At 35.8% G+C, this 24,193-nt stretch overlaps 1 protein-coding gene across 8 annotated transcripts in view; it reads left to right on the top strand.

Moving 5' to 3' along the window:
* The window catches only part of ANKRD31 (ankyrin repeat domain 31), a 127,321-nt gene that overhangs the window by 20,366 nt on the left and 82,762 nt on the right, over positions 1 to 24,193 (top strand). For all 8 annotated transcript variants that reach the window (XR_003792690.1, XM_029217004.1, XM_029217006.1 and 5 more), the window contains 7 exons: positions 33 to 73; positions 3,708 to 3,784; positions 5,303 to 5,346; positions 8,520 to 9,140; positions 11,382 to 11,653; positions 13,936 to 14,045; positions 23,829 to 23,984. Coding sequence is in view for 7 of the 8 variants with exons in the window: in XM_029217004.1 (XP_029072837.1) it covers positions 33 to 73; positions 3,708 to 3,784; positions 5,303 to 5,346; positions 8,520 to 9,140; positions 11,382 to 11,653; positions 13,936 to 14,045; positions 23,829 to 23,984 (1,321 nt within the window). In the remaining variant the exon portion in view is untranslated. The remainder of the gene's footprint in view (positions 1 to 32; positions 74 to 3,707; positions 3,785 to 5,302; positions 5,347 to 8,519; positions 9,141 to 11,381; positions 11,654 to 13,935; positions 14,046 to 23,828; positions 23,985 to 24,193) is intronic.

The following is a 24,193-nucleotide window of genomic DNA, read 5'->3' as shown; positions in this document are numbered from 1 at the left end:
AGTTGGAAAAAACTACTGTTTTTTCTTTCTAGCAACCTCAAGATGAAATGGAACAAAATGAAGCTCCGTTACAGTAAGTATAATGATTTGGGCATTATTATATTATAGATATTTTTTGTCATTTTACACATATAAAATAAGTGTTCTTTTTCTTAAGAGTTTTAGAGTTATTGTATATTTTTGAATAATTGTCCCTTTAGCAACATAAATATATGTTATTTTACGAACATTGTAGATAAGTTTCATTTCATGAGAAAGACTGAATCAGTTGATTCTCTAATATTACTTAAAAAGCAAATTTATAGCATAGCATGAGGGAAGAATTTGTAGAGCTTATTGAAATTAGACTTTCATAGAACTATTATACTTAAAGAGACCTTATCCTTTCAATTTTTTTTAAAACAATGGTTCTCAAAGTAAAGCCTGTAGACCCCCTGGGAGTCCCTGAGGCTCTTCGCAGAGGATCTGTGAGGTCAAAACTATTTTCATAATAATGCTAACACATTATTTGCCTATTTCATGGTATTGACATTTGCACTTACAGTGCTAAAGCAAATGGTGGATAAAAAGCTGGAGCCTTAGTAGGCATCAGGGCAGTGGCACCAAATAGGACTGGTAGTCACCGTATTTTTCACAGCCATGTACTAGCGGTTTAAAAAAAAAAAAGGCCAGTTTTACTTAGTGCATTTGATGAAGCAGAAAAGTTATTAGTTTTATTAAATTTCTACCCTTGAATATATATCTTTTTACGCTTCTGTGTAAAGTGTGATAGTTGTCTTAAGAAGAGCACTTGTGCACTTGTTTGAGTTATAAGATTAGTAAAAAAAAAAATAGTTTCACCTTTTTTTTTAACTTGGAAGTATAACTAACTGGTTATTCACAGTGGAGTATATGGCAGACATTTTCTTGAACTTTCTGGTAAGATCAGTGGAAATATTTACAAAGGTGACCTTTTTGAGATTTTTATGATAAAATAGATCAATATAGGGAAGAGCTGCATAACTCAGCAAATCAGTATTTTCTGAAAGACCAATGCATAATGTCACAGCATCACCCACAGACAAGTAAAATATCCATTCAAAGTGCAGCGTAAACCAATATAAAAGTTCATTGATTTTGTTTCAATTTTCACATTTCCAGTAACCTTTAAGGAAATTATTGCTTTTAGAGTTTTGGTATGTTATCTAAAAAGAATATGCACTATTATCCTAAAAGGCTGCTAAAGTACTCCTTTCTTTTCCAACTGCATATCTGTATAAGGCCAGATTTTTGTAATATACTTCAAATAAAAAAATATATCGCAAGGCTTCCCTGGTGGCACAGTGGTTGAGAGTCCGCCTGCTGATGCAGGGGACATGGGTTCGTGCCCCGGTCCAGGAGGATCCCACGTGCTGTGGAGCAGCTGGGCCCGTGAGCCATGGCCGCTGAGTCTGCGCGTCCAGAGCCTGTGCTCCACAACGGAAGAGGCCACAACAGTGAGAAGCCCGCGTACCACAAAAAAAAAAAAAAAATATATATATATATAGATATAGATATAGATATAGATATCGCAAAAGATTGAATGTGTTGTAGCAGTTCACATGGCAGCTGTCTTGCATTAAGCCATACATTAAAGAGATTTTTTAAAATGTGAAACAGTGCCACTTTCTCACTAAATTTTTTTTCATTTTGGAAAATGCAAAAATGTTTCATAACAATATAATAATATATTAGATTATTACTGTTACTTAAAAATTAATGATTATTTAACATTTTTCTCCATTTTAATTTCTAATATGTAAATATAAATAAATAGAAGGCACATGAACAAAAGCTCTTAGAGTTCCTCACTAAGTTTTAAGAGTGTAAAGGAGTCCAAAGACCAAAAGTTTGAGAATCACTATTTTAAAATAATCCTTTTACTGAATATATCAGCAATATAAGTTTACCTACAGAAGTGGAAAAAGAAAAAAGACTAAGAAAGACTAATGCAGCATCCATGGTCTCACAGCCTGGAGAGAACCACTGTTAACATTTTGGTACATTTTATTTTAGGCTTTCTATATATTTTTGTTTTGTTCATATTTTCTACAAAATTGGGATTATTCTGCAGATACTTTTGTTTCCTGGGGTTTTTTTCTTTCTTTCTTTTTTCTTTTGGCCACACCACACAGCTTGTGGGATCTTGGTTCCCTGACCAGGGATCAAACCCATGCCCCATGCAGTGGAAGCCCAGCCTCCTAACCACTGGACCACCAGGGAATTCCCCCTGTTTTCAAATTTTAAGTAGTGTTTATCGTAATTATTATTTCACATCATTAATATTTTGAAAAACATGAATTTTAATGACCTCATAATATTTCATTGTATAACTTACTATACTGTAATTCATTTAATCGTTTCGCTAATATTGGACATGTATGTTGTTTGCAGTCTTGCCTAATATAAATAATTATTTTTTAATACCTTAGATGAAAGTTTGCTCTATTTTCAAAACTTCTGTGTTAAATTCTCTTTTATAATTAAGGAAAAAATTCTGCTGTTGATTCAAACTATGATTTTGTTTTATTTTAAATCAGCTTGTACTCAAAGAATCATGTTTTAAGGAAAAAAATGGCATTCTTTTCTATTTGCCTCATAGAAGTTATTCTATATGAGCAGTTTCATTTTCAAGATAGCGTATACTGATCACTTCTATTTTTTTAGGCAGGAGAGAATGTTCAATTTATTATTATTGCTTAGGATTCAGGTAGCTATGCCTGGTTCATAAAAACTGTTCTTAAAACAACTGGAACAAGAGGCTTTTTTTTTTTAAAGGAAGATATCTTGATTGCATTTGTATAGTAAATTAGATTGAGAAAAAATAGTTAACTGATTGGTTTTCTTCAATCAACTTTTTTAAAACATCTTTATTGGAGTATAATTGCTTCACAGTGTTGTGTTATTTTCTGCTGTATAACAAAGTGAATCAGCTATACATATACATATATCCCCATATCCCCTCGCTATTGCGTCTCCCTCCCACCTTCCTTATCCCACCCCTCTAGGTGGTTGCAAAGCACTGAGCTGATCTCCCTGTGCCATGCAGCTGCTTCCCACTAGCTATCTATTTTACATTTGGTAGTGTATATATGCCAACGCTACTTTCTTACTTCGTCCCAGCTTACAGCCAACTTTTAATTATCCCAGGGTAGATGATCAAAATTGTAGATTAAGCATGACCTTTATTTTGCTCACAACCTCTTCCCTTCAGTAGTTCCTACCTTTTTTTCCCCTGCTGTGAAATACAAGAAAGGTAAATAATGTCTGAGAATTTTCTCATGAGTGACTTTCACTTACATCTCAAGCTATAATGACAAACTTTCAGTGTATTTGAGGATTTAAGTAGTCAGGCTTCATAAATTAGGACCAATTCTTCTCTCTCACTCCACCCTTCTATTTGGTAGACAGTCATCTCCAAAGTTACTTTCAGACCTAAATGTAGTTTAGCTTGTCTACACTCCTAAAGTTCATTCCTTAATTTTTTTGGCTCTCTCCATTTTTGCAGCCATTTGAAATTTAAATGTTAACAAATTGCTAGTAATTGGAGCAAAAAAAGTTGATCCTATTTGAAATTCCTTTAAATTAAAAAGAAGTTTAAATTGTATCTGAATGAGAAATAGTGGGGTTTTTTCCATTTGAAACTTTATATGTATTTATTAATTAATTGATTGATTTTTTTTTTTTAGGATTAGAAAAAGTTGTCCAGCGTTCACTGTGTCATTTCCCCAGGCTGAACTTTCACTGAACCACCAGAGTATTCAAGGTACACTTTTATGAGTAGAGTCATATAAAGTGAATTTGTCTTTGCCTAAAAATAGAAGGCTTAATTAGATATGGATTTATTTACAACTAGGCTGGTCTACTATACATTGCTTCCATACATTTTTACATATGAAATCAGTGTTGCTGTTTACCTTGGAATCATGCTGCCTAAAGTTGCCCATATGCGAAGAGCTCAGGTGCAGTCAATACCTACTCCTCCACATCTACTTTTTTGACTTGTAATTTGGGGGCTCAAATTTGAAAACAATGTTTGTTTTCTCTATTCATAGCATTCTTAATATGTATGTCTGTCTTTCTTGACTGGCAGTTAGGCAGGCCATTTACTTGATTTCAGCTGTATTAGAGGGTAGCTGTCTTTCACTTTGAAGTGCCACCTATGTATGTTGTATGACAGTGTAGTAAATATTCTTAGTGGTCATTGAAACTTTGTATTATAAGACAAGGCACAAGGACGTGATACTTGAAGTTGAAAAGCTAAGTTTTAAAATCTCTGTCTTCTGATCTGTTGCTACTACAACAATAGCAGTACCACTTAACGCCATCACCAACTCTTGCATGCACTCCTAGTGCCTGGATTTTGGTCTGTAATATTATTTATTCATTATTTTAACAAATATTTATTGAACCTGCTAAGTGCCAGGTGTATGGGTGCTATGGGTGTACAAATGCCAAGCAAACCAGGGATCCTAAAAGGATAGCTGATCTGTCTTGGAGCTTGAAGATATTAGGATGGATCTGAAAATCTTACCATTGTTGGAAAACAAAAATGCTTTCAAGGATGTCAAGGGGCAGTGCTAAAAGGGTAAAGAGCTAGGTCAATTGTGCTCCCACTGGCCAACCTGTGACAAATTAGCTGGGGAAAAAAACTAACATGATTTTGGTTCATGGAAATAAGTTTGTGAAAAAAAAATCATGAGTTCATAATGATACTCAAAAAATGTTAGTAGTGTTCAAAAGGTAGTCTCAATACAGGAAAAAAAAGCAACTATCGTAGAATGTTTAAAAATTTTTAATAACTTTAAGAAATAGAGACTTGTTGATACATGTACCTTTAGGACATCTCCTGATTCCTTTTGGCCGCTACATGAATGTTCCTTTTTATGCCTAACTCAACAGCATGAATTCATTTAAATTCTGTTACCTGTAATGGAGATGATAATGACACAGAGAAGGTAGATATGATTTTTCCATGTAGTTGCGAATACTTAGGATAACTCAGCCAAAGTAGAGAGGTTGGTTTTTAACTAAACTAATTCCAAACAATTATAATATTACCTGGCTTCATGTGAAATATTTTTTTAAGGAATGGAAGAATTTCATAATTTTATTGCCAACATACTTTTATATCAATAAATTGGTATAATATTTATTAAATATTTGATATATCACATGAATGAGGGAGTCATTTCAAGTTATATGATTAAGAAATGCTGAGTGAGACAATATGTTTTAATGCTTTAATAAAACTGGAATGAAAACATACAATGTTATCTTCTAGGACCTGAGGCTGAAGATCCTAAAGTGTTAACACACCCAGAAAAGGTTGGTCTGTATAATAGAAATTAGCTATTCAAATCTTGGGTTTAGATTTTTTTAAAAACATTATGTTGCTTAAAGTATCAAGTTCATTTAAGTTTTCCCCTAGGCAGGAATATGACTAAACCATTTCAATAGATAGAATTGTGTAACAACCCATTTCAGTGTTTTTGTTTTTTTTTAAGGGGAATAATTTTCCAGTACTTTTCTCGTAAACTCTTGTATATCTGTCTTTGGAATAAAGCAGGCTTTCACTGTTCACAGGTTTTTTTGCGAGTTGCAAAAAATTTTTCCCTGCATTCCCGCATTCAGTCTGGGCTGCCACAGTCAGACAGAAAGCGTGAGGACACACTTCTTACATCTGTAGTGGAGACCCATTTCAGTATTTATTCTTCCTTATCTCTAATGAAATAGAATTTTCTTGATCTGTGTTTCTTATCTAGCATTATAAGTCTTTTATTCTTTATCTAGAGGAGAAGCATATAATTTAATATCAAACTAGTTGCTGAGATGTAATAGCAAAAATGCCTTCTGTTGCTTTGTCTATTACCCTTGTTCCTTTAATATTTCCTGCTGGATACTGCTTTCCCATCTTCCAGTTACTAATCAGTAACCATGTACCTGAGGGCTTGTTTTGGCTTTGCTTTCGGCTTGGTGCTATGGGAAATCAGAGGACTATAAGATTGGCTCTGCCCATAACAGACTCCAACAATCAAGGACCTCCCCAGGCCAACCCTGTCATACACCTGTACCTTACTTCATCTCAGGTATACCTTACACATTCCCACCTCCATGCCTTTGTTTAAGTCAGGAGCCAGAAAGCAAGGGAAAGAGCATAAAATTTGGAACCACATAGGTTGTGTTCCAAGGGCAAGTGTGTCATTTACATTTGTAATATACGGAAGGTGATACTCATTTCATAGGATTATAGTGAGGACTGAGAGCAGTGATGGCTCACGGTGTTTGGTACCTAGTTGGTGCTTAAGAAATACGTGTTTTTCCTACTTTTACGCCTTCACAAATCATTAATTTCTGGCTTAAGTTCCTTCTCCTCTTTGGATCTGTCTCAGATGACTGTGGTGATCTTGACCAAAGTAATTGCTCCCTCTTTAACATTGCTTATTCACTATATCAGTATTTCCCTATCACTTGCCTCCTGTGACATTAATAGATTTTCTGAGAATAAAGGATTTTTTTGAACAAAGAAGTTTAGAGAACACTGTATCCTAAAGTCTCCTCAGAGATTTATAGTGCACGTTTTGAAGAGTCTTGTAGTAAATAAATCTGTTTAACTTTGTTTAACCGAGCATTTTTCAGGCAATCTTGAAAACCCTTCACTGCCTCTCTTTCTTTCCCCCCAGAAAACTTATTCTTGTTACACTAGGGCTATGGTTTATGCCATTCATTTGAGTTCATGCAGTGTTTTTGACATTATTTATAGTTTGTTTATTTATTTATTTATTTATTTTATTATTTTTTTTTTTTTGCGGTACGCAGGCCCCTCACTGTTGTGGCCTCTCCCGTTGCAGAGCACAGGCTCCAGATGCGCAGGCTCAGCGGCAATGGCTCATGGGCCCAGCCGCTCCGCAGCATGTGGGATCTTCCCAGACCGGGGCACGAACCTGCGTCTGCTGCATCGGCAGGCGGACTCTCAACCACTGCGCCAGCAGCGAAGCACAATTTATAGTTTATTTAATGTCTTATGTATTAATGCCTTCAATCTTAATTTAGGAATTAATTTCCTTTAGGGCAGAGTTCTATATATATATATATATACACACATACTTTATTAGATCTAAGGCCTTGAATTTAGTAGATATAAGGACTTCAGATAAGAGGGAGATCTTGAACGTGACTTCAAGAATGGATAGGATCCAGTTCTTCAATTCCTTCTAAATTTCTTTTATCTTTCTGAGCAAATTATAGTTTGCATTGCTAATAAATATATCTTATTAAGCTCTGGATGCTATGTACAGAGAATATAAATGGTGGCAGGTAGAAAAGGAAGAGAGGGAGAATAAAATGGTTTTCACTTCCCTTATTCAAATCAAATCATAGTATTAGAGGGCTTACAAGTTACAGTGCATTCTGGAAGAGTGATGTGTCAGTGAAGGTGGATTTGATTTTTAGAAACAGGCAGAAGTCACTGAAACCCATTCTGATATTTAAGATCAAGCAAATTAACAGTTTTCAATGTTGAAAAAAAGTTTAATGCCTTTAAGTTATTGAGACATTTTCTTGAATGGCTTATAAACAATTTTGAAAGCGCTTTCAAAAGAGGAAGTCTAATAATATTTTGATCATTGGAAATATTGTGAGAACAGGTATAACCTATTAAGGTGATGTCTTTGAAGATAATAGTCATTTTGTGTTTTGTAGTTTTGTGTTTTTTGTTTAAAACAACCATAAGTCAGAACCATTGATTTATAGCCAGAGCTTGTAATATTTACATAGAACTGTTTTCATTTCTCCTTTTCTCCTCCCTGACCACCTGTCCTTTGGCCTTTTTACATTACATTTACATATGCATACAGAGGTGGGGAATAAAAGGAAGGTGAAACTACACCAATTTTATTCCTGGTTAATTAATAAAATTCAATAGGGATTTTTAGCAAGGGAGAATTTTTCAACTATTAACTGCAGTGAAGTTTTTAGATTATCTGTTGATTTAACTATCCATGTTATCTCTGGTCTTCCCTTAGCCCAGATAATTTAAACTTAGCTGAATAGATAATTTGCCATCTGTAATTATGGCCCGGCCAATTTTACCCTTGGTCTACTATTAAATGTTTAACCATGTGTTCACAGTCATTAGTAATTTGGTATAGGATAGTAATAAAGAGTATTTTTTTTTTTTTTTTGGTACGCGGGCCTCTCACTGCTGTGGCCTCTCGCGTTGCGGAGCACAGGCTCTGGACACGCAGGCCCAGCAGCCACGGCCCACAGGCCCAGCCGCTCCACGGCACGAACCCGCGTCCCCTGCATCGGCAGGCGGACCCTCAACCACTGCGCCACCAGGGAAGCCCCAACAAAGAGTATTTTTATTTATGGAAGGGAGGAAAGTTGATAAAGCTTTTGGTGGTAACTTAGCAACATGATGAACTAGAAAACTAACATTTTCATTTTAAACACTTTTTTGTATATGTAATAATGATGTAAATTCTATTTGGAATATACAGGAACTAAGTAGAGACAGAGACTCTCCTGAAATAAGCCTTCTCTCAAGTACTACTATTAAAGAACTTGGTACATTTGCTGTAAAGGAGAACTTGTTAATAGAGCCAGAGAAGGAGCCTAGCAAGGACGTCACATTGACCATGACTTCTGAAGAAACCAAAGATGAAGAAAGCTCTCTTGAAACTTTTGTGTCTACCTTAGAAAAGTTACTGACATCACCAGAAATCACCCAGGAGGAAAGACCGATTAGAATAATGAGTGATTTTCAATGTAGAGAGTTGATGAACCCATTGAGCAATTCTTCGAGTTCCATATCAATACCTTTGACATGTCACAAAGATTTACTAGAAAACTCAAAGGATGATGCATTGCCAGCTGAGTCGTTAGCAGCCTTAAACACGTTGTCAGAAGCCAAGGTGGAACCCATCTGTCACAGAAAAGAGGGAGATACCAGTCTCAGTGCTGGAAATGAATGTTTAGGAGTGGAGCCCAGTATGTCTCAGACTGATGAAGATTGTACACAAATAGCAGAGGTGAATTTTGAGACTCTTTGTTCTACTCAACCATTTGAACAAGATTCCAAGTTAGGTGAGCTACAGGACAAGCATCTTTCAGTGCAGCAAGTAAGTGCAAGTATGAGTCTATGATTTTGCCTTTTATAGTGACCTTTAACAAGTCTTCATTGCCCATATACTTTATTTTAAATTCAAACATTCTACCCAAATACCAACACTCAGAAGATACTTTTTGACTTTGAAGCATATAGTTACCTTTATTGAGGTTCCCGGGGTAGAGTTTTCAAGGGGTTAAAAGTTAAAATAGATAAGTTTCTCCTCTGAAAACCTGAGAAGATATATCATCATTACATTGCTTATATAGAAGAAGGAAAAAATTTGTTACCAGAATTTTCCCGGTTAGCTCAGAAAATCACTATGTCTGCCTAGGTGCAGAGTAGAGATAAGATACCCACATCAGTTTCTAGTTGGAAGTAAAATGTATGCAATTGGACTGCCAGGAGAGGGAGAAAATTATGCCTGGCTTCAGTACAACTTTGCATACTGTGTCTGAGGATACTGTCAGGTGACACAGTTCTTAGGTGTAGAATTCCTGGACTATTACGCTTGGAGACCCTGGAGTGGCCTGTCACTTGCCAAGTCCCTTTTTCATGTTGACAATTTCTTTCTTTTTAAAAATTATCTTTATTTTTTCCTGATTATAATAGTAACACATCCTCATTATAAAAAAAAAAAAAAATCAAACATTACAGTAAGAGGAAGTCTCCCACAATTCCACTTTCCAGAGATAATCATTGTTAACAGTTTGCTGCATGTCTCCATTTTTTTCTATGCATAATTCTATGTAAGTTTATTTTATATAAATGGGATTATATTATACATAATGCTTTGCAACTTGTTTTTAAAATTTAATAATACATCGTGGTTATCTTTCTGTGTCAACAAAAGTAGCACTACTTAAATCTTTCTACTTGTTGAATGGTATTCCACTCTATGGGTGTGTGTGTGTGTGTGTGTGTGTGTGTGTGTGTGTGTGTGTATAATAATATAATTTATTTAACCAATTCACTAATGATGGTCATTTGGATTTTTTTTTCTTTTCTTTTCTATCCTCCTTCTGGCTATTACCAAAATGCTCCTGTGAACATTTCTTGGAAGATTTAAATAACATGATACTAAGCTCAGGTTATAACATACACACCTGGAATAATACTGCATGCAATTCTGGTCAAAAAATTTCAAAACAGATATAATGATATGTTTAAAAATCCAGAAAAAGAGAAACTAATCATGGGGATAGGGCATGAAGATTAAGTTAAACATTCCAGGATTCTAATCTAAAAAGAGGTAATATGAGTAAAGTGTAGAAAATTATGACTGGTATTGATAGAGTGAGCATGAACTTAGGAGGTCTTCAAAAAAAAGTCTACTTAGAAGTAGAAAAGAGATTGATTTAGAACAAATCAAAGTAAATACTCTTTTACTTAGCTATAATAAAAATATGAAACTTGTGGGACTTCCCTGGTGGTCCAGTTGTTAAGACTGCGCTCCCAATGCAGGCGGCCCGGGTTCGATCCCTGGTCAGGGAACTAGATCCTGCATGCCACAACTAAAGATCCCATATGCCGCAACGAAGATCCCACATGTGGCAACAAAGACCCCGTGTGCTGCAACTAAGACCCGGTGCAGCCAAATAAATAAATATTTTAAATAAAATATGAAACTTGTTACCTTGAGAAGCTTTGCAAGCTGGATATATAAATAAGCTCAAGAAAGGTTTACGTGATATGTATAAAAATATGTATCCCCACAAAAATTAAATCTATAATGGATTTAACTTTAAGGGGAAGTTAGAGCCGTTCATGATATACTGCTAACCTTTTAAAATCAATATAATGGAAGTTATGTAGTATCTCATCCCACAAATATCACTTACTGTTGCTATCAAATAACAAAATACTAGGCTGAATAGAACACTGATCTGGCCTGGCGTGACAGTACTACTCTTTTTATGTGTCTCTCATCATTTCGTGCTACCCATTTCCTATGAAATTAAAGCACCCAGAGTGACCTTAGGTTTATCCTTGAGTTTTAAGGATGAATATTGATAAAAATAATATTTACTTATGCTTTTCTTGTCTTAGGCTTTTAAATCTGCATTGTCATTTGTTACATTAACTATGATAAAATTTACATTATGTTCACATATGTCTATGGGTTTTTGTATTTCCATCTTATATGGTATTTTTGTGTAATCAAAGGACAAGATAAAACTTAATTTCTTCTAATTTTATTTTATTTTTTTGCATTGTTGTAATTATTTGTGTATGTATTTACATCTTATTACAGAGTCTAGAAGACCCAAATCCATTTGGATTGCAAACTTTGGTTCATCAAAATGTCACCTCTTGTGATCCACTAAATAATAAGGGAAATTCAAAGCCGGTGGAAAATAGCTCTGACCAGGACACTCCATGTGTGTTAAGGAGATCGTCCAGACTGAAAGTAGGCAGAGATGCAAAGCCCACAGATGACATATATAAGATGCCAGAAGAGATTTTACCCAAAATACTTGGCTGTGAGGATCAAACAAATAATAACTCTTCAACTGAGAATTTCAGGTATGCTACCAACCTAATACATAATTCTGTGTTTGGGACATTAGAGTCAGTGTACCTCTAAGTAAAGAACTTTATTTTTCAGTTTTGTTATTTTATTTATTTTGCAATTTAAAAATACCCCAGAAAACTCTTTTACTTTCTTTTTTTAAGACAAAGTAATGGGAAATTGTTCTATTTTAGCTTAATGCTAATTTTCTTTCTTTAACATCTCTCACCACACATAGTTAACAAATTTTTTTTCTTGTGATGAGAACTTTTAAGGTCTACTCTCTTAGCAACTTCTCAAATGTACAATACAGTATTATTAACTATAGTCACCATGCTGTACATTACATCCCCTGGACTTATTTATCTTAAAACTGGAAGTTTGTACCTTTTGACCACCTTCACCCATTTCACCCACCCACACCGTCTCCTACCTCCAGAACTAGTCTGTTCTCTGTATCTATTAGTTTAGGGTTTTTGTTTTTTTGATTTTTTGTTTTTTTGTTTTAGATTCCACATGTAAGTGAGATCATACAGTATTTGTCTTTCTCTGAGTTATTTCACTTAGCATAATGCTCTCAAGGCCCATTCATGTTCTAGCAAATGGCAGGATTTTTTCTTTTCTGTGGCTGAATACCATTCCATTGTGTGTGTGTGTGTGTGTGTGTGTGTGTGTATCACATTTTCTTTATTCATCCATAGATGGATATTTAGGTTGCTTCCATGTCTTGACTATTGTAAGTAAAGCCACAGTAAAAATGGGACTGCAGATATTATTTTGAGATAGTGATTTTGTTTCCTTTGGATAAATACCAAGGAGTGGAACTGCTGGATCATATGGTAGTTCTGTTTTTAATTTTTGAGGAATCTCCATACTGTTTTCTGTCGTGGTTGCACCAATTTACATTCCCACCAGCAGTGCAAGAGGGTTCGCTTTTCTCCACACCCTCTCCAGCATTTATTATTTGTAGACTTTTCGATGATGGCCATTCTGACTGGTGTGGGATGATATCTCATTGTGGTTTTGATTTACATTTCCTTGATGATCAGTGATGCTAAGCACCTTTTCATGTACCTGCTGGCCATTTGGATGCCTTCTTTGGAAATGTCTTTTTAGTTCCTCTCACATTTTTTAATCAGATTGCTTTTCTCTTTGCTATTGAGTTGTGTGAGTTCTTTATATGTTTTGGATATTAATCCCTTTTCAAGTCTATGATGTGCAAATATTTTCTCCCATTTGGTAGGTTGTCTTTTCATCTTGTTGTTAGTTTCATTTGCTGTACAGAAACTTTTTAGGTTGATGTAGTCTCACTTCTTTATTTTTGCTTTTGGTGTCAAATCCAAAAAATCATTGCCAAGAATGATGTCAAGTTGCTTACTTATGTTTTTTCCTAGGAGTTCTGTGGTTTCAAGTCTTACTTTCAAGTCTTCAATCCATTTTGAGTTGATTTTTGTATATGGTGTAAGATTGTGATCCAGGGGCTTCCCTGGTGGTGCAGTGGTTGAGAGTCCACCTGCCAATGCAGGGGACACCGGTTCGTGCCCCAGTCCGGGAAGATCCCACATGCCGCGCGGAGCGGCTGGGCCCGTGAGCCATGGCTGCTGAGCCTGTGCATCCGGAGCCTGTGCTCCGCAACAGGAGAGGCCACAACAGTGAGAGGCCCACGTACCAGAAAAAAAAAAAAAAAAAAAGATTGTGATCCAGCTTTATTCTCTTGCATTTGGCTGTCCAGTTTTCCCAACACCATTTACTGAAGAGACTGTCCTTTCCCCATTCTATATTCTTGGCTCCTTTGTCATAGATTAATTGACGATATATGGGTAGGTTTATTTTGGGGCTCTCAGAATAGAGAGAACCAAAATAAACCTACCCATATATGCTTTTATGCCAGTATTTTACAGTTTTTGATCAGTGCCATACCACAGGGCAAGTCCTTTTTTTTTTGCCTGCCTCTTTTTTCCTAGAAGTTGTGAATAGAGTGGATAGTGGCATGCCAGCATGGGGAGTGAGGGACAGGAGCCTCAGAATACTCACTTATAGGTGACTATCCCTAAAGGAGAGAAACCCATAGGTGGCACAAAGACAAAGAAACCATAATGACTGGCATGTCTGTCACAGAATTATCTGCAGTTTACTCAGGAGCCATCTCCATATTTAAAACTGCTATCCTGCTTGACAACAGCTCAGTAAAATATCTTTGAGTTTAAAAAAAAATTAGTCAAAAATTCGGTATGATTCCCTTTCAACGGTTGTGGAGAACATGATCGTAATTTTAAAAGCACATTTATTTTTCAAGAATGCAGAATCCTGCTTTAAGGATTGAAGGTAAAGGGAAGACTGTGCATTCATCCAGACTCAAGAGTGGAGAACAGATCAGGAAAAACAGAAAACTTGCAGGGAAAAATGGTGAGGCCTATTTTATTTCTTTATTTCTTTAATAAGTAACTTACAAAAATATAGAATCCTGGTACTAAAAAAGGATTTAGAGATTATATGTCTCAACTTTCTCATTCTACTGATGAGGAAGTTCAGAGAGGTTAAGGATTTTCCCCAGCACTGCACAGCTCATTAGTAATATAACTAGGATCCTGAACTTCTGCCTCATAGGCTGGTATATTTCCTGTACTTTTACTTTTAAAAGAATAGTTTCAGAACCCTTTTCAAATTTAGATATCTGACCTATTTGTGGTGTGACTAACCTAGCATAGGCTTTGGGAAATTATAACCAGAAGGATAAATAGAGGAAATTATTATATATTTAGATGTTATTTCTTTGTTCCTATATATAAAGCCCCAAAGAATGAACTAAAAAACTATCAGAAATAATAAGAACCTAGGAGTACTGGTTACAAAATAATAGATGGCGGGACAGTTGGCAGAATTGAAATATGGACTGTAGATTAAAGAATAATATTGTATCAATGTTAAATTTTCTTAATTTAATAATTTGGTTATGTAAGATAGTGTCCTTGCTTTTAGAGAATATGCTCTTAAGTATTAGTAAGTAAAGAGGCATGGTGTATGCAAGTTATTCATTATGTGTATATGTGTCTGCGTGCATGTGTGTGTATATATAAAGAGGCAGATAGAATGATTTAAGTGGTGGCAAAATGTTAACAATGGGGGAATCCTTTGTTTTATTTTTACAACTTTTTTATAAATCGGAAATTATTTCCAGCTAAAAAGTTTTAAAAATTCAATAAACCAAAAGAAGACAAAAGTAAATACCTTTCATATACATAAGTATCACCCAGTTACAAAATATAAGAGAAGATCCCATTTATAATAGTTACAAAAGAGAGGAAATACCTGCTTATATACCTAATAAGAAATTGCCATACCTGTAAGAAGAAAGTGTAAAAATTATGCTGAGGGACATAAAAAAGACTTGAATAAATGGAAAGAAGAGCCTTATTCTTGACCATAAAGATTCAGCATTGTAAGAAACTTACTTCTCCCTAAATTATTCTGTAAATGCATGAGAGCTCAATCAAAAACAGATTTTTGTGTATTTGTTAATTGTTCTGTTTTGTTTTGCTTTATAAGGCTGGAGGTTAGCTATGAGAATGATATAAAATTTCAGCTGGAAAACTAAATATAAAAGACTAACAAAGAAAATTCTGAAAAAACAAAGGGAGAGTAGAGAGGCAGGAACCTGCTCTACATGATGTGAAAGCAATTAGAAAACAATAGAAGTTAAAATAAGTTGGTATTGGCACAGGAATAGACAGATAAATCAGTGAAACAGAATAAAGGGTTTAGATGTAGAAGCCAGATACAATGGGAATATGGGGGTAGGTCTGTGATAAATATGGCATCTCAAATTGATGGCAGAAAGAAGGAGTAAATAATAAATAGTGAAAAACACAAACAGCTGGATCCCTATAACATTCCTTATACCAAATTTAATTCCAGTCTGGCCAGAGTTAAAGGAAAAGAAAAGTTCTAGGAGAAAAGACAAGTGAATCTTTTTATAATCTTGGAAAAACCCTTTGTAAAGAACAATTCAAGACCAGAAGCCAGGAGGGAAAAGAATGATAAAACTAACTATATACATTTTTTAAAAATTGTATAGAAAGATATCCTAAAAAAAAAACAATCATCAAACACAGAAGAAATATTAATAACATATGACAAGGGGTTAATTATACTAGTATGCAGGGAGCTCTTACAAAACAGTAAGGATAAAGAAAAATAGGAGTTCACAGAAAAAAAATGTAAATACCTGAAAAGATTAACATCTCACTCATACTTAAAGAAATGCAAATTAACAAGTACAATTTTCACCTAAGAGAATGCCAATAAACATTTGAGAATTCCCAGTGGCAAGAATGTGGAAAAAGTAAACAATCTCATATGTTTTTGGTAAAAGTTTTTTCAGTCTTTTTATAGGGCAGTTTATTTACATTCATCAGAATTTTAAATCACAATTCTTTTGAATCAGCAATTCTGTTTAAAGGGATTTATTGTATGGCTGTATTTGCTTAAATATGTAAAGATGTTCATTACAGCATTGTTTATTATAATAAAATGACTAGAAACGAGCTAAATTAAGTGAGTAGTTAACAAATTATAATGTAACCAATGAAATAATATTCAGTCATTTAGGAAGTCAGAAGAATATGTATGTGTTGATAAGGAAAAAAAGGCCTTTTTTTTTTTTCATGTCATAAGGATGATATTAAATTTCTTGTTGGAAACAGTGCAAGCAAGAAGACAGTGGAGCAGCAGCTTTAAAGTACTAAAATAAATTCTATAGAATTCTATAACTAGAACCTAGAATTCTATACCTAGCAAAATATCTTTCAAAAATGAAGGTGAGGGGAGAGGAACCAAGATGGCGGAGTAGAAGAACGTGCTCTCACTCCCTCTTGTGAGAACACCAGAATCACAACTAGCTGCTGGACAATCATTGACAGGAAGACACTGGAACTCACCAAAAAAGATACCCCACATCCAAAGACAAAGGAGAAGCCACAATGAGAAGGTAGGAGGGTCGCAATCACAGCAAAATCAAATCCCATAACTGCTGGGTGGGTGACTCACAGACTGGAAAACACTTATACCACAGAAGTCCACCCACCGGAGTGAAGGTTCTGAGCCCCACATCAGGCTTCCCAACCTGGGGGTCTGGCAACGGGAGGAGGAATTCCTAGAGAATCAGACTTTGAAGCCTAGTGGGATTTGATTGCAGGACTTCGACAGGACTGGGGAAAACAGAGACTCCACTCTTGGAGGACATACACAAAGTAGTGTGCGCATTGGGACCCAGGGGAAGGAGCAGTGACCGCAGGGGAGACTGAACCAGACCTGCCTGCTGGTGTTGGGGGGTCTCCTGCAGAGGCGGGGGGTGGCTGTGTCTCACCGTGAGGACAAGGACGGTGTCAGCAGAAGTTCTGGGTAGTACTCCTTGGTGTGAGCCCTCCCAGAGTCTGTCATTAGCCCCACCAAAGAGCCCATGTAGGCTCCAGTGTTGGGTTGCCTCAGGCCAAACAACCAACAGGGAGGGAACCCAGCCCCACCCATCACCAGTCAAGTGGATTAAAGTTTTACTGAGCACTGCCCACCAGAGCAACAGTCAGCTCTACCCACCACCAGTCCCTCTCATCAGGAAATTTGCACAAGCCTCTTAGATAGCCTCATCCACCAGAGGGCAGACAGCAGAAGCAAGAAGAACTACAATCCTGCAGCCTGTGGAACAAAAACCACATTCACAGAAAGATAGACAAAATGAAAAGGCAGAGGGCTATGTACCAGATGAAGGAACAAGATAAAACCCCAGAAAAACAACTAAATGAAGTGGATATAGGCAACCTTCCAGAAAAAGAATTCAGAATAATGATAGTGAAGATGATCCAGGACCTCAGAAAAAGAATGGAGGCAAAGATGGAGAAGATGCAAGAAATGTTTAACAAAGACCTAGAAGAATTAAAGAACAAACAAACAGAGATGAACAATACAATAACTGAAATGAAAACTACACTGGAAGGAATCAATAGCAGAATAACTGAGGCAGAAGAACAGATAAGTGACCTGGAAGACAGAATTGTGGAATTCACTGCTGCGGAACAGAATAAAGAAAAAGGAATGAAAAAAAATGAAGACAGCCTAAGAGACTTCTGGGACAACATTAAATGCAACAACATTTGCATTATAGGGGTCCCAGAAGGAGAAGAGAGAGAGAAAGGCCCCAAGAAAATATTTGAAGAGATTATATTCAAAAACTTCCCTAACATGGGAAAGGAAATAGCCACCCAAGTCCAGGAAACACAGCAAGTCCCATACAGGATAAACCCCAAGGAGAAACACACCGAGACACATAGTAATCAAATTGGCAAAAATTAAAGACAAAGAAAAATTATTGAAAGCAGCAAGGGAAAAATGACAACATACAAGGGAACTGCCATAAGGTTAACAGCTGATTTCTCAGCAGAAACTCTACAAGCCAGGAGGGAGTGGCATGATATATTTAAAGTGATGAAAGGGAAGAACCTACAACCAAGATTACTCTACCCAGCAAGGATCGCATTCAGATTCGACGGAGAAATCAAAAGCTTTACAGACAAGCAAAAGCGAAGAGAATTCAGTGCCACCAAACCAGCTCTACAACAAATGCTAAAGGAACTTCTCTAAGTGGGAAGCACAAGAGAAGAAAAGGACCTACAAAAACAAACCCAAAACAATTAAGAAAATGGTAATAGGAACATACATATCGATAATTAACTTGAATGTGAATGGATTAAATGCTCCAACTAAAAGACACAGGCCTGCTGAATGGATACAAAAACAAGACCCATCTATATGCTGTCTACAAGAGACCCACTTCAGACCTAGGGACACATACAGACTGAAAGTGAGGGGTTGGGAAAAGATATTCCATGCAAATGGAAATCAAAAGAAAGCTGGAGTAGCAATACTCATATCAGATAAAATAGACTTAAAAAAAAAAAAATAGACTTTAAAATAAAGAATGTTACAAGAGACAAGGAAGGACACTACATAATGATCAAGGGATCAATCCAAGAAGAAGATATAACAATTATAAATACATATGCACCCAACATAGGAGCACCTCAATACATAAGGCAAATGCTAACAGCTATGAAAGAGGAAATTGACAGTAAAACAATAATGGTGGGGGACTTTAACACCCCACTTACACCAATGGACAGATCATCCAAAATGAAAATAAATAAGGAAACAGAAGCTTTAACTGGCAAAATAGATCAGATAGATTTAAGTGATATTTATAGGACATTCCATCCAAAAACAGCAGATCACACTTTCTTCTCAAGTGCACACGGAACATTCTCCAGGATAGATCACATCTTGGGTCACAAATCAAGCCTCAGTAAATTTAAGAAAATTGAAATCATATCAAGCATCTTTTCTGACCACAACGCTATGAGATTAGAAATGAATTACAGGGAAAAAAATGTAAAAACCACAAACACATGGAGGCTAAACAATACGTTACTAAATAACCAAGAGATGGCTGAGGAAATTAAAAAATACCTAGAGACAAATGACAATGAAAACACGATGATCCCAAACCTATGGGATGCAGCAAAAGCAGTTCTAAGAGGGAAGTTTATAGCTATACAAGCCTACCTCAAGAAACAAGAAAAATCTCAAATAAACAATCTATCCTTACACCTAAAGGACCTAGAGAAAGAAGAACAAACAAAACCCAAAGTTAGCAGAAGGAAAGAAATCATGAAGATCAGAGCAGAAATAAATGAAATAGAAACAAAGAAAACAATAGCAAAGATCAATAAAACTAAAAGCTCGTTCTTTGAGAAGATAAACAAAATTGATAAACCATTAGCCAGACTCATCAAGAAAAAGAGGGAGAGGACTCAAATCAGTAAAATTAGAAATGAAAAAGGAGAAATTACAACAGACACCGCAGAAATACAAAGCATCCTAAGAGACTACTACAAGCAACTCTATGCCAATAAAATGGGCAACCTGGAAGAAATGGACAAATTCTTAGAAAGGTATAACCTTCCAAGACTGAACCAGGAAGATATAGAAAATATGAACAGACTAATCACAAGTAATGAAGTTGAAACTGTAATAAAAATCTTCCAACACACAAAAGTCCAGGACCAGATGGCTTCACAGGTGAATTCTGTCAAACATTTAGGGAAGAGCTAACACCCATCCTTCTCAAACTCACCCAAAAAATTGCAGAGGAAGGAACACTCCCAAACTCATTCGATGAGGCCACCATCACCCTGATACCAAAACCAGACAAAGATACTACAAAAAAAGAAAATTACAGAGCAATATCACTGATGAATATAGATGCAAAAATCCTCAACAAAATACTACACATTAAAAGGATTAACAACAACACATTAAAAGGATCATACACCATGATCAAGTGGGATTTATCCCAGGGATGCAAGGATTCTTCAATATATGCAAATCAATCAATGTGATACACCATATTAACAAATTGAAGAATAAAAACCATATGGTCATCTCAATAGATGCAGAAAAAGCTTTTGACAAAATTCAACACCTATTTAGGACAAAAACTCTCCAGAAAGCGGGCACAGAGGGAACCTACCTCAACATAATAAAGGCCATATATGACAAACCCACAGCAAACATCATTCTCAATGGTGAAAAACTGAAAGCATTTCCTCTAAGATCAGGAAGAAGACAAGGATGTCCACTCTCGCCACTATTATTCAACATAGTTTTGGAAGTCCTAGCCACGGCAATCAGAGAAGAAAAAGAAATAAAAGGAATACAAACTGGAAAAGAAGAAGTAAAACTGTCACTGTTTGCAGATGACAAGATACATAGAGAATCCTAAAAATGCCACCAGAAAACTACTAGAGCTAATCAATGAATTTGGTAAAGTTGCAGGACACAAAATTAATACACAGAAATCTCTTGCATTCCTGTATACTAATGATGAAAAATCTGAAAGAGAAATTAAGGAAACACTCCCATTTACCATTGCAACAAAAAAATAAAATACCTAGGAATAAACCTACCTAGGGAGACAAAAGACTTCTATGCAGAAAACTGTAAGACACTGATGAAAGAAATTAAAGATGATACCAGCAGATGGAGAGATATACCATGTTCTTGGATTGGAAGAATCAATATTGTGAAAATGACTATACTACCCAAAGCAATCTAGAGATTCAGTACAATCCCTATCAAATTACCAATGGCATTTTTTACAGAACTAGAACAAAAAATTTCCATTACATTACATTTGAAAATCAATCACTGTAATTTGTTATATTAATAAGTTAAAAAAGAAAAACCATATGATCATTTTAGTAGATGATGCAAAGAAAGATTTTGGCAACACCTAACATCCATTACTGATGAAAACTCTCAGCAGACTCAGAATAGAGGGGAACTTGGTTAATCTGACAAAGGGCATCTACAAAAAAAATACACAGCTGTCATACTTAATGGTGAAAGAGTGAATGCTTTCCCTCTAAGATCAGAAATAAGACAGGGATGTCTGTTCCCACCACTTCCGTTGATCATTGTACCGGAGGTCCTAGCCAGTATAGTCAGGAAGAAAAACAAATAAAAGGCATCCATGTTGGAAAAGAAGAAGTAAAACAGTCTTTAGTCACAAGTGACATAATCGTCTATATAGAAAATCTGATGGAATCTACAATAAAAGCAACTGTAAGTGAGTTTAGCAAAGTTGCAAGATACAAGATCAATATACAGATATTAACTATATTTCTGTATTCTAGCAACAAACAATTAGAAAGTGAAATATGAAAACCAAACAATTAGGAAGTGAAATTTATGCCACAGTTACAAAAAATGTGAAATAAAGATAAAATTTAGCAAAAGATGTAAAAGACAGGTACACTGAAACCTACAAAATATTAAACAGAGAAAACACAGGAAATTTGATGGAGAGAAATGGAGAGAGATTGAGTCAGAAGACAACATTATTAAGATGTTATTTCTACTCAGGTATATTTATGGATTCTACACAATCTCAATCAAAATTCCTGTAGGATTTTCTTGTAGAAATGCCAAAGCTGGTTCTAAAATTCATATGGAATGCAAAGAATCTAGAATAGTAAGACAGCTCTGATAAAGAACAAAGTTAAAGGGCTAACACTACCTGATTTCAAGAATTATTATATGGCATAATCAAAACAGCATGATATTCGCATCAAGATAGGGAAATAGGTCCATGGAAGAAGAAGGGAGTTCAGAAATAAACCCTGAGTTTTGACAAAGGCACAAGGCCTTTGTAGTGGAAAACAATTGTATATCCATATGCAGCAGAATGTTATTCAGTGTCATTCTGTGTATTTTAAGAGTGTTGATTTTTGTTTTGGCCAACAAGTTACCTGAAGATCAGTTTGATCCTTTCAACACTTTTTTAAAAACCTTGTTAGGCAGGTCTAGTGTAGGCCTTACTCTAGGACTAGTTTAGCTCTGCTACTAAGACATGACCCATTAAAGGTCTCTCTGAATGTTCCAGTAGTTCAGCAAGGTCTCTCCTCAGCCTGGCAGGAATGTGAATGTCTCCCAGCCTGTGTGATCTCTGATGGTTGTTAATTTATAGTTCCTGGGTAATTGTTCTTGCCCAGCCTCATGAAGATTCACCCCACGCATGAGCAGTTCAGTATTCAGATAATGACTCAAGGAGCCCTTTGTATAGATTTCTGGTGCCCTTTCTCTATGCTCTCATCTCTGGTGCCCTGTCCTGTAAATTCTGTTCACCCCAGCCTCCCCAGACTCTGACCTCTGTCTCCTTAGCTCAGCAGAATCACCTTGCTATGCTTGTGCTATACTCTGAAAAGCCTCCAGACAAGAAGCTGGAGTGAGTGACCTTAGGGCTCACTTCATTGTTTGTCTTCACTCAGGGAAGTCAAATAGGTCTGAACTACCTGTTTTCCAATGTCTGAATAAAGGGTCTTTTTCCCCTATATATTTTGTTTAATATTCTAGTTGTTTACAATGGGAGGGCAAGTCACAGCAGTTATTTAGTCATGATTAGAAGTGAATGTCTTTCACAACTTAGTTTTCATTGAAAATTTTTGTATTCTTAATTTGTTATTTTTAATAAATTGCATATTTATAATAGCAGGTACAACTGGAAAAGACAGATCTGGGAGTAAAGACTATTGATTTTTGCATATAGTTTATCTGGTGGGAGCAGAATGCTTTGTAGTCTGGGGTGGGGGAAGGCAGGCTCAGGTGTTCAGCAGTTGGTTTGTTTTACAGTGGAACTGAATGGAGAGAATCAAATAAAAACAAAGCAGTTAAATTGTGGTCCATTAAGAAACCTGTTGCAGTACTCAGTTACCTTTCGGAGGTTTCAGGATGGGGCAGGTTATTTAGATGAACCTGGAAAAGCTATCACCAAAGTTCCTCTGAGGGAATTCCCTGGCGGTCCAGTGGTTAGGACTCTGCGCTCTCACTGCCGAGGGCCCAGGTTCAATCCCACAAGCTGGGCGGTGCGCCAAAGGAAAGAAAAGCTGTTCTGAAATTCAGGAAAACCAAATGAGTATTATCTGTAAAAACTGACAGGATTTGGATTATCTAGATGAGGAGTTTAGGAGGCACAGGGGAAAAATGATACTTGGTATATATAACCTGGAAAACTATTTTAATTGTGTATTTCCCAGGTTAGGAAATCAAAACTATTATACTGCTCAAGACCAAGCTTTATTTAAGTTCATGACAATTATTTTTAGTAAAGAAAGAAAATTTAGCATTCTCTTTTCTGGTCTTGCTGGGGTTAATTTTTTTATCTTGCTTATATACTTCTGAGATTTTCTCCTCATGGTTTTATAAGACATTTTGGTATTTAATATTTTGTTAGGTTTAATAACATCTAATTCTGGATTTAAATAATACCTTTCACCAGAACTTTTAAGAAAATAATCCATTAGTCTTCTCATACATGCACCTTTCCTAGAGTTTCAATCAATATAAACTGCTTACATGATTTATAATTTACTCAAATATTTCAAACTAATGACATTTGTCTTTTTCACCTTTTTGCATGTAGATACCATTATAGTTGGATTAATGGATGAAATAGTCCTCCATAATGTAATATGCTCTATTCCAGAATGTTGACTGGATTCATTCTATTACTTATATTCCTCTTGATTTTCAAATAAGGATTATTAATTTTTTTGCTTTCTTTTGTTCGTGCCCTCATTTCAGAAAAAATGAAGATGAATAAAGTATCTCGTTGTAACATTAACCGTAGAAACATCTTTGGAGAGAACTTACTGTATAAAGCTGCTCTGAACAACGACGCTAATCTTGTTCATCATTATATGAAGAAAGGTGGAAATGTTAATCAGCCAAGTTATGCTGGTAGGCTGTGGTTACCACTTACAGTTATCTTAAGAGTGGTTTGTAGTTTCAGCTGAGTCACTACTATGTAAGTATGGCAAAGTAGGCCTAAGGCAAGTCTCAAACAGAAAGCTTCCAGGTAATTTTTCTACTTAGGCAGTGCTTCACCATCATCTCCCAGGGAAGTGGTAAGATAGGGGGGGAGAGGCAGGAGAAGAACATTACATTTC

Source organism: Monodon monoceros, unplaced genomic scaffold, assembly GCF_005190385.1.
Source record: "Monodon monoceros isolate NGI ecotype Baffin Bay Population unplaced genomic scaffold, NGI_Narwhal_1 Super_Scaffold_12, whole genome shotgun sequence".
NCBI lineage: Eukaryota > Metazoa > Chordata > Mammalia > Artiodactyla > Monodontidae > Monodon > Monodon monoceros.
The sequence above is the reverse complement of the archived record's forward strand: the minus strand, read 5'-3'. Positions and strand labels throughout refer to the sequence as shown.